The 18,965-nt window shown below is 42.0% G+C and overlaps 1 protein-coding gene across 2 annotated transcripts; it reads right to left on the bottom strand.

Annotated features, from left to right (window-relative positions):
- Positions 1-4,687: 4,687 nt before the first annotated feature.
- rbms1a (RNA binding motif, single stranded interacting protein 1a) lies at positions 4,688-18,594 on the bottom strand. Of its 2 annotated transcripts, none has more exons than XM_076077754.1 (14): positions 18,282-18,594; positions 15,962-16,122; positions 14,000-14,058; positions 13,080-13,171; positions 11,808-11,965; positions 11,476-11,555; positions 11,264-11,364; positions 10,798-10,847; positions 10,616-10,706; positions 8,841-8,891; positions 7,862-7,963; positions 7,433-7,501; positions 7,089-7,163; positions 4,688-6,749 (listed from the first exon to the last, which is right to left on the bottom strand). In XM_076077754.1, the coding sequence occupies exons 1-13, from the start codon at positions 18,330-18,332 to the stop codon at positions 7,095-7,097; spliced, it is 1,134 nt and encodes a 377-aa protein (XP_075933869.1). In that variant the 5' UTR covers positions 18,333-18,594; the 3' UTR covers positions 4,688-6,749; positions 7,089-7,094. The 2 variants fall into 2 exon arrangements, with proteins under 2 accessions (XP_075933869.1, XP_075933870.1); XM_076077755.1 differs by having other exon boundaries at positions 15,962-16,104; positions 18,282-18,593.
- Between the last annotated feature and the right edge of the window lie 371 nt (positions 18,595-18,965).

Genomic DNA, 18,965 nt, shown 5'->3' with positions numbered 1-18,965 from the left:
ATCAGCAAATAAAAGCCTGTATACACCGATAACCCAGACCCCCTAACAGAAGATATGTTAATCGTTAACGACACAAGAACGTGAATCATTGTTATTGTCTCCCAAGAATGTTTTCGGCTTGACTCAAGACAAAACCAAGCATGCAGGCCTATCACAGGATATGAAATATGAGCATGAGTGTGTGCATGTGTTGTGTGTATAATACGAGGGGGTGAGGAGGAGGGAGCTACGTAGGTGTTGAATCATTGACAGCTGCAGTGCAAATATCGCTGCTTGTCCCAACTCAGAGGAATCTCACAATTCAGCACCACACCCTTCTGGATGTGGGTGAGTCCCATCTGTCACCCCAAACCAAACCCCACCTCCACGCCTCTTATATTAATGCCCCTCACCCCTCTCTTCTCCTCCTTTCTTCCTTCAGAGACACCCCTCTCTCCGCAGCTCCCTGTATTTTGATACACCTTAACCAGTAGCCTTCTTGAAGTGTCCGTCTGTGAAATTGCCATTTTATGTTTATCTCTTCGATAATAATCTTAATTCCTCTCTTCTCTTCTCTCCTCTCCTTTCCTCTCCTCTCCTTTCCTCTCCTCTCCTCTCATCTCCTTCTCCTCTCCTCTCCTCTCCTCTCCTTCTCCTTGCTTGTCATTTCTGAATTTCTCAAGAAATATCTCAGCCTGATGCAATCAAAAAGCATTTTGTGTAACCTGGGTTATGAGTGCTTTGGGTGTAATAAGGTGTCACAGTTACACCATACTGTTACTCACATTCCAACCTGACTTTAATCTAAATTTGAAACCTGTTGCCTTTCAGTTAGGTTTCAGGGAAGTGAAGGAAATCTGACAGTGGCGTTTGAAGCACGCCATGACATGATTTTTAAAGACTATCAGTCTCATCAGAAATTCAGCAATCCATAAATTACTCTCCCACATACCTCTCTCTCTGCACTACACATTTACTATGCATAGAAACTGAGGTACACATCAACCCTGCAATGAGCCAACTCACCTTCAGGGGTGTCCTCTGATATCATGCTGTCTCGCCTCGGTCTGTCTTCCTTGTCATCAAGTGAAAAATGGAGAGAAACGGAGGAGCATCAGGCCAGCACATTCAGTCCTATTGTATCCCGGCAGTCGTCAGAGTAACAGTAAACCTATTGTAACGGCGCCCTTTATGAAGCATGGCGCTAGGGTGACCCTGCTGCCCATGCTCCTTGGCTCATGTGTGCTTTTGTGTGTGTGTCTCTCTGGAAGTGGGCGAGTGTGTGTGCATGCATACTGGGGTCATGTGTGGGTGTTTGCACAAGCTCCAACTTGCCTGTGAGTGTGTGTGTTAATGCGTGTGTGTGTGTGTGTGTGTGTGTGTGTGTGTGTGTGTGAGTGTGCGCAGGGGGAGGCTGTGATGATAATGAGTGACAGTAACAACTGCTGGCAGTGAGACCTCCACAAGAGCCAGTTTCTTTATTAAGAGACGACCTGACTGATGTGATAGTGTTGCGCTCTAGAGGCTAAAGCTGAACTGCCGCACAACACTCCTGACTCAAAGTAATGGTCTTTGTGATTAGTTTGGATTGTGCGTGCGTGCGTGCGCATGTTTGTTCAAGTTCAATTACTTCCTGCAGTGAGGAGGAGGAAGCCGAGAGAGGGAGTGCCAGTGCTGCGATACAGCCTCCTTCCTACAGAGGTATGGCTGGAATGCAGGTGTACGCATACATACGAGTGGAACAAAATAATAGAGCATCGGCCTACACTATGAAATATTTGAACATTATATAACCCCCAAATCCTAATATTTGTGTTAGAGGGCTTTATAGTTGGTGCAATATGCAATACGCTATCCCCAGTCCCTTGGTTTGAACAAAAACAAGAGAGTCTACAGCATGCTAGTGGTTCTGTGAGGATGTGCTTGAGCTAAATGTTAACATGTGCACAATGACAATCCTAGCATGTTAGTGTTCAGCAGGTATAATGTTTACCATGTTCACCATAGTTTAGAGTGTAAAGGTGCAAACATTTGCTAATGTCACAGCAATCCACCTTGTTGTAGAGATATTTCAAATAAGAACTAAAAAGTCAACCTTGTAGTGTCGTTACAAAACAAGTCATCAATCAAGTCATTGGGATTCATCCTCTTGGGATCATGATTGTCTAAATAAAATGTCATAGCATTCCAACCAATAATGGACTGACAGAGCCATGCCACTTGCACCGCTTAGAAAAAAACTTCACAAGAACAACCCTCTAATTGATAAAAAGAAACCTAGTACAGAGTAACAGAGGACATATCCCTGGATGAACAGAGTCACATATAGCCCACAGAGAAAAACCATCACTGTCCTTTGAAAACCATGCGTCAATGTTTCATGAGCCAAGAAGGAGAAACAGCCTGGTCTACAGGTTTGTCACAAAACATTTTTCTGATTATCCAATGGGGTTTTTTAATTGTTTATTTAGTTTAAGAAGTAAAAAGTAATAGTAGAGCAATGTCCCCTGTGACTGTTATTATTACTGATGCATTTTTAAAAGCAGTATTTTCTTTTCTTCTTTGTTTGATTAGCAAGAATTCAGATAATAGTGAGAAATACCGTCTGAATTACCCAGAGCCAACGGTGACACCTTCACAAAGTTATTTAAATTTAAATTTTGTATAAATATATAAAAAAATATTTAAAAGGAAATGCAACACATCCTCATACTGTTGGATGGTTTGATTTTATAAGCTCTTAATGTGTTTTGTGAACAGAAATCTTAATTTGTAAAGTAGTAACTAAAGCTGTTTGCTAATTGTAGAGTATTAGTTACCTTCCACCACCGGCAGCAAACACATTTTATTGACCAAAAAATCTTTACATAATACAATAACCAAAATAATCATTAGTTGCAGCCGTGTAGGCTACTGTAGTCTACTTTCACCTGCAGACCACCCATTTGGTTATTTTATCATGAACACATTTTGAAATGACAGAATCGAGAGAAGCAAGCAGCAACAGTCTGCATCTTTAGGGAAGCAGTCCATGTGTTGAATTGCTGACACTAAATGAATGACACTGGATACTGAGGCGGTCCTCCCCTCTTAGCGTCTGTGCCCCCGGTCTGACCGTGGCCCTTCTCAAGGGATCAGCGCCATGTGTCCCCTCAGCTGTGGAGAATTAACAGAGAGACAGAGAGCGGATGAGAGGAAAGAGAGGGGGACTCTATGTGGCATGTATCCTATGTTCAAAGGGTTGATGCCCGCCTCACAAGAGGCACTTGATTGACACGTGTGTGTGTGTGTGTGTGTGTGCCCACTACATGGGACATGTATGTATATTGGGGTTGGAGGGGTGGTGTGTTGGGGGGCTGACAGTGATGGCTAATCTTGATCCCTTTGACTGGTTAGAGATGGGCGGGCATGGTGCCTTTATGTCTCTGGGATCAGCTGTGCTAAGTCTGAGCTTAAGACAGGAGATCCGGTATACGAGTGAAACTACAAAGGCTGTGTGCCTGAAATAGTGCAGGAGAAGCCGGTTTTAGCACACACATGTTGCACTTGTTGCTCATCTGAACCGTCATACATTGCATGCATAAGATCAGACACACAATAAGTTATTCAAGCTTGAAAATCAGTTCTTGGTTCAAATATGTTGGATAGCTTTGGCTCACAGCGCCCTCTGCTGCCAGATAATCAGCACAGCCCTGTGATCTCTTCTTGATATGTATCGTATCCTCAGAGGATTTGAGCTTGTTGGGGGGCCAGATCTCTTGTGGATCAGTTCGTTTTGGTTTGTTCAACTCAGCATGTGAGAACATTTGTAAAAGGTTTTCTGCAGCAGTGGAGATCCATATCTATAAAAACAAACCCCTGATCTGATCTGGGGTTATGTTGGCTTTGACTTGGAGGAATTTGAATGGAACGCCTGGGTTACAAACTGGAGATGCAGAGATTTCAAAGTTGCAAGCTTTTACCAGGAAGGGAGGATCTAAAAGAAATGAGTTGTGAGAAAAATTGTGGGGTCCAACACTTCTGTAGCTTTACCCGGACAAGGGATTTTTAAGTCGGGATATCTCTCCTGTGGTGCAGATTTTGACCGATATTAAGTTGCAATGCTAAAAGTAGCTCGATCTTAAAGGAGAAGGCTGCTGATATTCGAACAATCCCCATTAAAAATACTAAAACTAGCCCTGAATTTAGCTCAATAATACAACAAGCCTGATATATTTAATTCCTCTGTGCCATAGAGCTCCATTGTCCAATAACTGTCCATCAATTAGCCACATCCTTGGTTCAACATGTCCCTTCATTACAATGAACATGGACCTTTATTTTAAGACAATTGCACATTCAACATCCTGCTGATGTAAAAAGTCATTAGAGCACCAAATGTTTATTAATGCGCCGCTGAAAATAGACCCCAAAAATGTGGTATTTACTACATTTGTTAAAACTACAGTGGCCAGTTATTTTAGGAAATGATTTATCTTTTAATATAAAAAAGAAACTACATTTGTGACCAGTTAATAGAATGAATGGGCTTTGGGGCTGAGTGCCACAGACAGATTGGAAAATATTAACTGACGCATCAATGCTTTATTGCAATTAAGAAAATATAGAATAACACCAGAATTATCCTTTAAACTTCCAAACACACAACATTACAAACGTGCAACAGCAAAAGAGAGGACCAGTGAATTAAAGAGACAAGAGTCGTATCTGAGAAAGAGAAGAGCCTTTTATTCAGCATTGTTCTTATTCCAATGTTTTCAAAGGAGAGAGCAAGGAGAAGGTTTTTTGAAAATCAGCTGAAGGTGAAGGGGGAGGCAATGAGGATAACATGTACAAGGTTTTTTTTTTTTTTTCATTTTTACATTTTTTCCAGCAACAAATGTTCAGAATGGGAAAGCACACTCAGCAAAAGCAGGTTACCGCTTGTATTTTCCAAAGGTGAGCATTTACTGCTACAGTACTATTGGTCGGGGAAAAGCACCGCGACCATGCAGCTTTAACCTTTTCTTCTTGTCTCGTCGTAGTGTATAGAGTTTCTTACATCAGAAATCACCAATTTAAAGAAAGAAAAAAAAAAAAAAAAGAAGCAAAGCAAACAATAAAACTCACTTATTTTTCACGTTTGGCCCTGAATTCATATAATTTACAAATCTTATTCTGGACAAGCAAAACTTTTGAAACACATGCTGTCTGTCATGAGATTTCAACTTCCACCCTATTCTTATGAAATACTGCTGTTTTTGAAGTACTTCATACATAATTGATTGATTTGAGATGCAAATTGTTTGGCATGTATACTGTATAACCAAATGACCAACATCTGGCTAAATCCTAGCGTTATTTTTGGAGAGCTTTACAGTAGCAGTTTAACCAAAAGATAGTGGCTTTTAGTCTTTCTTAAAGGAAAGCAAGAAAAGGGAGGGGAACGTGGTGAGTCATCTAAGATCTGTCAAGAATGGCAAAGGCAGAAGACTGTGCAAACTAAATGCACGTAGCCTGTATTCATTTATTCCAAGCACATTGTAAAACCAGCTATTTCAAGGAGAAGCTAGTAGTTGTATTACTCACAACCGAACAACGCTCATCATGAAAAAGAAACACCAGAACAGAAGCAATGACAAATAAAGACGAAGCAAAGCACAATGTTTCTTTGCGGATCAGGAAGAGAAACGCTGCATGTGGGAGACAAAAACGGGCAGAAGTCCTATTTAGCCAGCTCCTGAGCGTGGCTTTTGTTCTGCTTCGTCCGCTCTGGTGAACAAGGGGGCTTTACCTGCAAACCCCACAACACCAGCAGACTCCGGCAGAACCATGAGGTAGATCACTGGTCAAACTGACCACAAGAGAAAAAAAAACAACCCTCCTTAAAAGATGTCCATTGGGTGTAAAATTGTAATTTCATAAAAGTACGGCTCTTTGTTTCATGTCACCACGATTTTTTTTTAAAAAAGGAAAGAGGGAAAATAAGGGATTACCTTGCTCTGAGACTGTCGCCATTCTTTTTTTTCTCAGTATTGCCGTGGGACTCTCATTGTCTTTATTGCTACCAGAAGACTAGATAGCGAAGCACTTCACACACACGTTTGATCAATCAGATAGAAATATGACACCTGATCAAGTTCGATGAAAACAATGTTGGAGAATGTCGGATGTGACGTAAGGAAGGCACCTTTTCCAATATTAAATTCATTAATTCCCTAATGAAATGGTCATCTGTATCAGCTGTCTAGTGCAGTTGAACATGAATTGATTTTGTAAGCTATTCTGTGGCAATGATGAAAACCAAAATGAAGATATTCTGAAACTTTAAACTTCAGTGCAAACAAGTATTGCAAGTCGTTTTTTTCTTTCTTCATATATCACAAATAAAAGGAACTATAAAATCATAGACACTTGGAGGGGGGGGTAAACTATCTCAATCTCATGCATTATAATATCACATCATACTGGGGGAGGAGTGGGGAGGGGAGGAGGTAGGGGAAGGGGGGGGGGGGGTCCTCTGGCATTTGTTTGAGAATCCTTGAAAAAAGAGAAAAAGAAGAGCATGTTGTTTCTTATCAAAATAAAATTTTTTTTTTTTTTTTTTCTTCCTGTGATTAGCCAACTGTTGAGTCCATTTACACTGCCCTCATTTTTTCACCACAAACGTTGGGGCTGTGCAAAAAAGTTCATGTATCTGGTCCAATCAGAGAAGGCGTTGACTGTTACCACTGTGATGTCATCGGCAACCTCCCACCTGCCCTCTGGCTCACATAGCGGGAATCTATAGCCTTAAAATAAACAGAAAGCAGAAGCACTGGTATGAAAACTATGAACTATATTTAACAGCAGCATTGGATCTTATTATCTTTGACCTACACAGGCACCCTGTATACAGATTTCAAAAACTATAACCTTTTACATCCTGGTAACCCAGAAATTCTTCTTATTAATGGTTTACAACAGATCTATGAAGCTTTAGTTACTGATTCTTTAACCATTAATAAGGCAAATACTTGGTGTCCTATTAGAAAGTGGTGCTATAACTTCCACGTGGCAGTAAAGTTGTTAAAGTTAACAACTTGCTGGCATTCACATCAGACGACTTGCATTCATAAACTACAGCGTACCTGTGATTACTTGCTGAGTTGACTGTAAGGAGACGAGTTATTGGAAGAATCCACTTGTTGTGGCGTGCCATTTTCCTGAAAAGCAAAACAGCGTCTCTCATTTAGAGCGCGATAATAACTATCTTCACTGTGTTTGCACTGAGATAATTGATGGTTTTAGAGGACGAACACTTCAAAAACAACTCTAGGCCTTACGAGTATAGAAGCTGAGTGGACTGGCACGGGCTGCTGTAATACCCTAAAACAATATTTGTTTTAGGGTATAATCACATTTAAATGAACGCCCGGTATGTCGCTGAATGACTTGAACGAAGTTGATCGAGGTAAAGATACAATAAACTTACAGGTGTTGCCTGCATGGGAGGATACTGAGGCATGTAAGCTCCCTGGACACCAGGGTTGGCTGAAATATACTGTAAGAAAAAAAAAAAAAAGATTAAATCAATAAAATCCAAATTATTGAATGGTATTACATTTTGTTAGACATCACACTGCAATCTGTTGAAGAATAACAATTGAATCACCCATAAACAATAAAGATTTAACCTCACTAATACAGGGGTGTCCATGCAAAATGTCCCAAGTATAGATCTTTCTAGTGGGCTGCCGTTAGTCACAAGGCTATGTCAGATCACTGTCACTATACAACTTGCATTAAATGAAACTAACATTTTGTCCTCATATTTGTCAGCATTTTCTATCTAATCATACTACCCCAGGTTTCATTTAATCAATGCTGGGTGTGATGTAGGATATCCCAGAATCCCACTCACCGCTCCTGTGTTTCCCAGTGACAGCTGGCCCATCTGCTGAGTAATCATGGCTGAAGGGTGCAGTGACATGGAGGGATCCACAGAGGGAGACATCACAGCACCCTGGAACACAAAGCAGCTCAGTTTTGACCATGCAATCCCATGATTCCACACACTAAATCGCCTAATTCTGATGAAACCCCCCGATCAAAAAGCACATGTAGGCTGCAACAACAGTGGCAAGTAGTGTGTTGCTAAAATATAGCATGTCTTACTTTTAAACCTATGTATGTAAGTCAGCCCAGAAAGATCAGCCGAGGGCAAAAAAAAAGATATTCTATAGCTTTTTAGGTTTGTTAAAATGTAAGATAACACATTTACAGCAATAACTCTGAGGTAAACATGAAGCAGTCTGTGCTCCTGGGTCATGTTACGGGATGAAAATATGTGGAAAGGTGTGACGTTGCCAGCGCTAGTCTGTTTTCAGATGTGGTATATTCCTTTAAACATGACGCCTTTAGGGAATAGACCGTTTCCTAGTAAAAAGTGGGGGAGGGGGCAGATCAGCAGAGACACTTGTTCCACTGGAAACCATCTGTTGGAAGAGTCAAAGAGTCACAAGACTGTCTCTGCTCCAGGCATTTCCTGCTGGATCCAGAGAGAGGGAGGGAGGAGGGGGGGGGCTGAATGGCTTTTTAGTTGTTCCATCTCTCTTTTATACACACTCCAACACACACATACACACACTTACAACATGTAAATACACAGGGGCTATTTCCCAGAACTCGTCTGGGCTCTGTCCACCTCCTACATTTGGGGAAGCTTTTAACGTTGGTTTGGTCGTGTCAGCATAACGGGCTGATTAAAGTTCACACTGTGTGAGCTCAGAGCTGTAGCGGCGCCACACACCCATTTCCTGTACACCGAATAGGAGGTGGTCTATGAGTGTATGAAAAGAAAAAGAAAAAAAAAAAAGAAGCAAATGCCGTTGTTCCCTTACCGGGTGTTGCATGATATATGGTTGATGTGCCACCCAAGAATGACTCTGTACCTAATGGAAGGTCAGACAGGAAGGGAGAGGCAGAACGAGAGACAGATGGAAAGAGAGAGTTATTGATGTGCCTTGGATGAAACTGTAATGTTACAAACGTTAAAATTACAATAGGCGTAGTTTTTAAATAGAAATACAAGGATGTTATCAGTCTAAATTATACATTTGGAGTGCAACAGCATATGCTGTATCCTTTATTGCGTTTCGACTATTTCTGCTCAGGGACCATAATCAACCATGACAGTCCCAAAGAAATCCGAAGAATTCAGATTTCTTGGGCCCTCTGTTCCCCCTCTGTTGGCTAAGGAGCTTTTAAACTATCCCTATGACCTCAGCCGTTAAGATGGCCTCCAAACTCCATGGATCTTACGACATGTTTGATTAGGACTTAAATAAACGTCTTCTTCGACCTCCAAACAATATCTCCAGGTTAGGCCCTGCCTCCCCCTCCTGAGGAGCTCAATGGTTCTCTAGAACTTCTTTAAAGCGGGCAGAAGGTTATCCTGGTAGCTCTTCTTTTCCCCCAAAGCATGTCCACAACTTGCTTTTGTACATGTAGCTATAATATATGTAGCCTCCTTGGCCTAAGTCCATCACCTGTGCCAACCAAGCTTTGAAAGACTATTTTCTTTATTTATTTATATATATTTATATTATATATATATATATATATATATATATATATATATATATATATATATATATATATATATATATATATATATATATATATATATATATATATATATATATATATATATATATATATATATATATATATATATATATCTTCACAGCTTCCCTCACTGCTGGTGTGTCCACCAGAGGGCTCTTGGGCTGCCAACCTTTGAACCTGAGGCCTTTGTAGCCACTTCAACAACCATCAAGGCAGAAGGTAGGTATCAATGCCCATTGGGCCAAGGGCAGGACTAGGGAAGGCGAGGGTGTTTGTTTGTATTGGATGAGCGAGAGTTGGGTGCTTGGAAAAGCTTCAACTGCTCCATCATCTCACTTTGAAACTTTTGAGTGTTCCTTCTGGCAATGAATGGGACACCTGGAGGCGAGTACCTGAGAGGAGCTGCCTCCTCTATCTAATTGGAAAGTTGAGCCTTTATAGACGTCATTATTAGTTATGGATTCAAACACAAGAAAGCTCACACATTAAGAGTTCATAGTACCGGAGCCCCTAAGGTGCCAGGTCGATGATGATGACTTAGAGCTCATTATCAAATCTCCACATAACAGGGATGTTTAGATGTAAAGACCCAAACAGTTTGCAGGTTCATCTGAAGAGTATCTGGTAGAGGGCTATGTTCAAAAAGACGGATCTTGTCTGCATGCAGAAGTGTTTCTGATGCACAGAAAGTAATAAATCAAAACCTATGGGTGAAATATTACTCAGAGAAGATGTACCAAGCTTACTGTCATATTGAATTCTGGTTGACCAAAGCTCTTCGAACAACACAACAAAAAAATCAAACAATCATCAACCGCCACATAGACACTGCCAAAGTGTGCGGCGGCCCAGGGCATCTTTAAAACACCTATTCATACATCTATAGCACCTGTACAACCCACACACATGCAAAAATACACCCTAACCCACATATACACACACACCATTACCTCAAATGCAACAGAGAGGGGAAGAGAGACAGAGAAAGAGAGATTTAACTTCAGCGCTGGCCGTTGAATGTGTTTGTATTCAGGATCTTCTGCAGTACCTGGTAAGCAGAGACTGGAGACATGTAGGGAGACATCGAAGGCTGCACAGTCATTATCCTGTTGCTCACTGGATACGGCGAAGGGTAGTACCTAGGAAACAAACAGTATTTCATAATAAAGCTCCAGAGTTATGACTATAGTTAGAAGTACAAGTGGTTTCATGACCTGTAGTGTAACTCACCCATTCTGTATAGCTGCTGAGGAGGGGTCATAGGTAAGAGTCATTGCACCCTAAGGTGAGGAAATAATGTGGAGTTACATATTTGCATTTGTATCAAAACAACTGAACCCCATGTGAAACAATAATCAATGCATTTGAACACTTTTTCAGTTATATTGGGTTTATATGGGAACACGTTTAGAAAATATTCACATTTTCTTTTATATATAAAATAAATAATCACTGAGGAAAGTTTCCCACGAAATAGCTCGACAAAACATTGGTACAGATGATCAACACAAATGTTTTGCCAGCGATCTGTGAATCAATTATGGTCCAAAGATCTTATCGTGAAAGGACGTTTTTTTTGAAGAAGAAATGGGCATAATTGTATGCGTGACACGATAATAAAAAGTCATTCATTCATACTCATCGAACAGAGGGGGCAAAAGGTTCAAACACATGTAGGATGATAACAGATACATACTAGTCTGAGATCCCCTGTCTGTCCATTGGGAACAAATCCGCTGTGAGCATGTTTCTTCCTTTGACTGTCTGCAAACTTACACAGCAAGGGCTGAGAGGGAGCTGGGGGCAAAGTACAAAACCACGGCACATCAACACTCAGCAATCAATCATCAGCGCCTCCACACTTTTCATCGGAGGGAACATGAACAGAAAGGTGGATTTTCTTCCTACCCAGAGCTCCAGAAGCGATCTTGATAAACTTCCCATTGAAGTGGGAGATGACGGCATTACACTGCTCTGTTGTGTCCATCCTGACAGGGGTAGACAAAATAACAAATGACTCGTCGTCGAATCACAGAGACGATCTTCAGTTGATTACATTTTTGTTTAGCATTCATTGTACTTGAAGAGCAGCTACACAGCTGCATCGCAGCACTAGATACAATCTTGTGAGTGGTAATTTGCTGTTAGGCCATTATGTATCATCACAGCTTCGTGATCAAAAGCTGAAAGTTTATTCTACAGCTACTTTATAGAGAGAAAGAATGACTACTGCGACCGACCTGGCGAAGCCCACGCCTCGGCTGTTGCCGCTGTAGTCTCGGAGGATCCGCGTGGAGACGACCTGGCCGAAGGGCTGCAGCATGTTCTCCAACTCTTTCTCATCCACGGAGAGAGGCAAGTTGGAAATGTACAGATTTGTGGGGTCCTGCTCCTGTTGCTGCTCACAGAAAGGAAGACGGAAAAGAAGAAGTGCATTGGATCTCGTGTTATTTTTTGTAGTTTGTTTTGCATGTGGCATGTGACCTGAGGGAGGATAATCATTTCTCTTGAATCATTAGTTAGAGAACCGCGGATAAAGGCTGTGCTGCACTGTTTCTTCACAGACAAAACATATTGTTCTCTGCAATGAAACTTGTACGTGTGGATGAGGGTTTGAGATTTAAGTACGGTTAAGGGATAGAGGAAGACATTTGGTTTAACAAACATCAATACGCTCTCCTCCCCACACCCACAGAAAACACACTTCATCTGAACTGTGCAGCAGCTCAGCGCCTCTACGGTCTTCCCTAGAAACAGCAGGAGAGCAGCGTAGCCTAGCTACCACAACACACAGACCGTGTTCTGCCGTGTTTGTTCCAAACAGAGCGGCTACATGCAGGTCTCCTGAGAGCAACCCCTCATCAGTGAACGTCTCTCACCCATGATTTTAAGCACAGCGACACAGGCCGGGGACGGGGAAGGGACTGAGAGAAATGAAACGATGCAGACCATTTCCGCTGCTCAAATCGCAGATGTGATGCAGTAACACCTTGTTTGTTATCTAAAAATATTTTAGGAAAATGAAAAACTGGTTACTTTGAATTAGTCACAGAGGATCAAGAACGGCTCAAAGCAGCCGTGCTGTTGCTATAGCGCTTAGCTGCAGAAAGGCCGACATCAGTATGCATGAATGATAATTGTTAACGCCCAGTGACAAAGTAATAATGCTGGTAAAAACAAAAATCTGTTCCATCTACACAGTACAACCTCGCCAGGATTGTGTGTTAAGTGTGTGGGCTGGTGGTCTTGTGCGTGTAACGTGTCACACTGACTGACTGACGGTTATTTGGCAGAGAGGGACGTGACATCTGGTTTCTACAGTGAAAGTAAATGGGGTCACGGGAAGAACAGCTTGTCAGCTGAGGTCATGTGACCAGTCTAATGTCATTCTCCAGCACACACTGGACACGTGCAGGCATTAGAGAAGCACAACCCCACAGAGATGTTCACAAGTAAGACAAATATGCACACACAAATACGCACACACACACATATGCCTGCACCAAACTCACCTTGGCCATCTGGGCCTGTATGCCGCTGGTTTTCAGAGCATGTACTGCCTTTAAAGCAGCCCCCGGGCTGTCAAAGTCCACAAAGCCGTAACCTGTAGTTGGTAGAACGAAATTAATATGAACAGTCACTAAATAATAACAACAACCATCTATTGTACATTTTGTACTATCACTTTTACTGAGGGATGGGACATATGTATTGGTCTTCATTGTGTATTACTGTGAAAAAATAAATCAAGGTATCTTTTAGCGTCCGCTTTCATGATCCAAAGCATACCATGGTGTTTCTGAACTTTGAATGTGTTTTACCATTGCCCAGGCACTCACTGGTCTCCATTCAGTCCCATAATGTGTGAACATCTCTGTGTAAAGACTCTAAATCTGCTGGAGTTAGGTAATCCATCGTAATCTGCTTTAGTTTTAGTAAAACTTGTGTTTTCCTTGCATTGTATTGCAGACTTTGCAAACCAAGCGGCACTTTCAGCCGTTTGAGTAAAACAATAGCGGACACATTGACTGTTCATGTTCGCGCTGATGGATTACCCAACCCAAGTAAAACTATCAAGTCGCTGCAAATTGATTTTCATACACTATGGAAATGAATGCCAGCTGGAGGGTATGGGTATGTATTTAAAAATCTAAAATAACAGGATGCGTTTCCAAGTGTGCTGTCATATAAGTATATAGCATCAATCCTAGTGCAAAATGCAAAAGAACCGGTGAGATGCTTTTGAACATCAGCTGAAAACAACAGTTACTTTGATGCCCCAACTAAACAATAAGTCTGCGTACTTAAACTTGCATTGGAGATATGTTCCAGCACTGGAAGAGGACTGAAGTTATATTGCTAAATATACTTTTTTTTCCCGAATCATGCAGCCTTGATAATTGACGGCTGGTAAGCTAATAACCTTACTGACCTTTACATTTGTTGGTTGTCTTGTCCAGGATTGCCTTTGCTGACTGAATCTTGCCATACCTGTGCACACATCAACATTCAGATGACTTACACGTAACAAATGTATGAACAAAACGTCTCTTAATCGCCTTAAGATTTCTCATTATGTATCGTTAATGTGAACACAAGCAGAGAAGAACAATTAATGAAAATAACAAAGACTGGTCATATTTCAGAGGCGCATACTGTACATCACTACTCTCACCTACATGCTTCCAAACACTAAGAATCCACTTTCAGGCTTTACTTTGTCTCCCACTTTAAACTCAAGTTGATCTCTGGCTGGGGGTGGTACAACTAATCGACGAAGGCGACAAAAATTGATGACCAAATTAGTTGCAAACGAATTCAATTATGGATTATGTGACGTCATCGGGTAGCGACTCTGGAGTGAATGAAAGCATCGTTCATGATGACTTTCATGGCTGGAGAATGCTGCTGCAGAGTGCATCGGTTGAAATAAATTGAAACATTCTCAACTGCAATAAATTCTTCAACTCCTGACGTATTTCTGAATAAAGTATTAACTTTTATTGTCTTTATCGTGAGCGAACACACTCCAAATTCAAATGTAAGCGTTGATAGCTAAATAGAGGCCATTGAGTTATTGTGTAATCCATAATCCAAAAAAAAGTGGTTTATCTGTTTCACTAATCAATAGATTATTCGACTATCGAAATAGCCCCAACTGTGGCACACGCTGTGGAGCAGCTATGCGAGTGCACACAACATACAGACTGAATGCCTAGCTTACATCCCCATTCAGACCTTGTTGCTATGAAAAGCGCTTTCATTTCTGCTTTGTGCTGGCAAACACCATTGGGAACATCACGAACAAAACACAAGCAAACAGGACACAAACAGCTGCTGCTGCTGCTGCTGCTGCTGGTTACATGGGTGAATGCCTCTCTCCATATGCTTGTGATTCGGAGGGAAAGAGAGAGGAGACCAAACTCCACTAATTATGGCATCCACCGCACTAACCACTCGGACTGACCCCTATAGTATCACGTATCGAACATGTTCACCGCTTTACATGACTCGGTTTTCTTTTTTTAGGAAAACAATCATTTTTGCAGTCCGCTTCACATACCACAGTTGAGCCAACACTTTTCCATGTGTGTGTGTGTGTGTGTGTGTGTGTGTGTGTGTTTCTGTTTATGGAGCTATGGTTGGAGCATTTGATGTCAGAGTACATTATGGTTAAACCAGTGTGTGCCTTTGAATGCCAAGATTGATGATCTGGCACTAAAAATACACACAGTCTGCCTTTTTGTTTGTCAAATTTCTATTTAATTTCGCTAAATATTTCCTTTCATTTAGTACATTTTCCAAAAAGGCTCTTCTTAGAAACAACTTTATAACTTTTGTGAGTTACTTAATCCGATTGAAACCATGAATAATTACAATTTTTATTTTCAAACAATTCAAACGTTTGTTTTCTTGCCAAGCGTTAGATGAGCAGTTGGATACTACTCTCATATCTGCGCAGTAAGTGTGAAGCTACTGCCTGCAGCTGGATAGCTTAGCATAGCACAAAGACTTGAAACAGCTCACATGGCCCTGTCCAAAGGTAATAAAGTATGCTTTAAGACTAAATAACATCACAGATGACATGTTGTTTTAAAAGGCGATAGCTGTTTCTCCCTCATTCCTGTTGTTGTGCTAAGCTACGCTAACCATCTCCTGGCATGTACATGTATTAATAGTTTCATGTGCAATTAAAATTTAACAGCAACTTTTACAGACTGTGTTGTTGTGCAGTTTGTGCCTGTGGTCACCTTCATCAAATCAGACTGGAATGACGTTGGTATGCGATATCTTAAGCCTGCTTTTAGCCCCTTTTATTCAGCAAACAAGCATGTCAACGACTCATGCTCGTTATGCTCAAACTGTATATATGTCTGTGTGTGTGTTGACTCACTGGTGACAGAGTTTGACCAGGTCCAGGTCTGTAGTAGCAGGAGGCAGGCCGCGGATGTACAGGTTGGTTTTGCTGAGCTGCTCCAGGCCTGTGCTGCTGCTGTTGCTGCTGCTGCTGGGACTGGACGGAGTCATGGGGTAGGACTGCACACAGGAAACCCACTGTTAGGAAGGGCATGGGAGCTACATGATCCAATTTAAACCCAGGTCAACAGTGATCACAAGAGCATTTTTTATCATCCGTGCGAAACAACAAAGGCCCAGATTGGACTTCATTAATGAAGGTACACGTTGCATCAACAAAGCTTAGGTTCTTCTACATTGTAACAGGCCTGAGGGGTCCAGTGGTGGAAGTACCTTTACTGAAGTACTGTACATAAGTGCAATTCTAAAGGTACTCAGCTTGAATATTTTCAGTTTCTGCTACTTTCAGAGGGAAATATTGTAGTTTTTACTCACTTTATATAATGGCACACACATAAAAACACATTATGGGTTTATGAATGATGATGCAATGCTTTACTAATACTGTACCCAGTAGTGTATAAAGTACTTCAAATCAGCTTCACATTGAAAAATGACATATATCTCTAATAAAATAATATATTATTCAAAACATACCACTCTGAATGGCGCATTCTTGCATTTTGAATCCATTTACTTTTGATACTTTATGTGAATAATACTTAGTGAGTAACAGTTTGAATGCAGGGCATTTAACTGCAATGGAGTATTTTTTTTACTTTTACTTAAATAAATGAGTTGATTACTTCTTCCATCACTGTCAGGCTCTGAGTGGCAGGTAGGTTTAACCTTTAAGCTCCTGGGTGTTGCACCACAGAGTACATTGAGAAATATATACTTGTTTGCGGGCCTTTATGAATCACAATGGGATCAAATCTGTGCTCACGTCTTACATCCTGCTGTAGTGTTTATCGGAAACCTACAGTTTTCTTCATTCTCTTGAGCCAAACCATGCGGCACTGCCCTGCAAAGCATTTCCTTCCCCTAACTCATTCATTAAAATAGCTCCCAGCCACCCCAAACCCTCTCCAGATCAGATCAAAGACAAAGCACAGCAGAATCGCACCATCTGTCCATGACCAGAGGACAATCCACTCCAAGAGCCACAGCCATGGATACAACCACAGCCGTGCCAACAAGAATCACTGAGATATTCCCCCACTGTTATCGTTAAATGGATAAAGAATCGATCGCTGTGGCAGGAACCTCTGTGAGGCCTGCTGTGTCTTCAAGCAGCGGCCTTATATTTCTGTTGGTGTGCAATTACCATGCTAACTTTGTTTGAGACCGCCAAGGGTTCACATTAGGCCTCCGAGACAATACGCCTACTCCATTAGAGGGCAGCTCCGGTGGTACATTTCACAGAGGCATCATCGCACCTTATAGCAGACTAAACCTGTGTTACGCCTACACTGAAAACTCATTCACCGCTTCCCTGCAGGGACTCAGATGTGGCTGGTTGCGGATTCCCCTCCTCAAAGTCATATATGGTGCCCTCTGATGGACACATATTACAGATTCATCTGAAAGGTGGGTATTCGGGATCTTATAGGCTGCAGGCTCAGTCTACTTTATAGGACACAAGGCTCACATTTCCATCATCAGATGTTAGAATAGCTGCTGCCTCTCACCTCTGCGCCTGCTTTCTATTCCCATCTCCCGTCTAAATGAAAAGGTGTGATGGGAAAGCAAAAGGGGCACTGCCTTCAAATTACCTTTATTCTTCACCTGAGAGGCCACAGTGACAAATGCAGGCGGCACAGTTCACTCCAGCACACTGACATATATTACATTACACTACACTACACTCTTCCTCTGGATTCACCCAGGAGGCATTAATCTATAAAATGGACTACAATAACCGTCATGCATATTGACCAGAGGGGGCGAGTGGCTGGGCAAACAAGGTTATATGGACATAATAATTAAAATCTCGGTTGTAGAGCTATAGATCGGGTCAGCAGCTGGTTTATCTCTCCGTGCTTAGCCTATCAGAGGATCAGCTTCCCGTTTGACAAGTCGGCTGAGAGAAGGGGATCTATTTCTTTATAGAATTCAACTCATGTTGGCAATACAATGGTGAGATATAAACGCATATGTGCTATATGGAAGCCAGAAAGGGCTTTCCAATGTCATTTGTGGCTGCTATTACACAGCCTGTTTAGTCAAACGCTGCCTCGATCGTGGGGGGGCCGGGGTGTGTGTGTGTGTGGGGGGGGGGGGGGGGGAGGAAAGTAGGCAGAAATAAAATGAATAATAATAAAATAAACCAACGTGCGAGTGTGTGTTCGGCCTACCTGTTTGCGATTGACTGTCTTCAGCGGGTTGCCTGTGTTTGCAAAGATCATCCTGGAGGTTATGGATATATATATTTGTTATTTCCCAAAAAGAAAATCGCAACGAGGAGCCACTAGAGACGGAATCCAAGGCGGTGTGCGGAGCCTACGAAATAGCCAGTCGGTTTAAAACATCCGCATGCTGAACGGGCTGGTTAACATTAAAAAGAAGAGCCTCGGTCCTGCACAGGTATACTGACACATCTATACAGTCAGATGCACGCCAGGCGATGGACCAACCCTTCGGTCCGGTTCATTGATCTACGACGTCCTGCTGCAGACCGCTCGACAGTCCCACCTACTACAGACCAAACCATCTCCGCCTCCGCGGGGTGTTTGACATCAAATAAACTGCGTGGCCGCCTCTTGCGAACTCGCCTCGGCGGTTTGTTTTTTGTGACAAAGGCACGTCGAGACGTCTGGTGTCTGCGGCTCGGTTTATAATCGGATACAAAGTGCTTTTGGGTTTCATTTGTAGCCGCACAATCAGTTGGGCTGAACACTCGGCGCCTTTCATGTTGTTGTCGTCCGCACATACCAAGCATTCTTCACCCCCACCTCCTCCAACCACACACACACACACACCCTCTTCCTCTTCCTACCCTTCCCCCCATACAACACACTCACTACATGTTAGAGAATCAG

Source organism: Anarhichas minor, unplaced genomic scaffold, assembly GCF_050575085.1.
Source record: "Anarhichas minor isolate MPS153535 unplaced genomic scaffold, ASM5057508v1 ptg000062l, whole genome shotgun sequence".
Lineage (NCBI taxonomy): Eukaryota > Metazoa > Chordata > Actinopteri > Perciformes > Anarhichadidae > Anarhichas > Anarhichas minor.
This window is presented reverse-complemented; position numbering and strand designations above follow the sequence as displayed.

Excerpts from the sequence above, each read along its gene's own strand:
- rbms1a (XM_076077754.1), bottom strand. The coding sequence starts at position 18,332 with ATGATCTTTGCAAACACAGGCAACCCGCTGAAGACAGTCAATCGCAAA. Across the intron at positions 11,966-13,079 it reads TACAGGCCCAGATGGCCAAG|CAACAGGAGCAGGACCCCAC; the intron begins GTGAGTTTGGTG and ends TTCTGTGAGCAG. Across the intron at positions 10,707-10,797 it reads TCAGCAGCTATACAGAATGG|GTACTACCCTTCGCCGTATC; the intron begins GTGAGTTACACT and ends TTTGTTTCCTAG.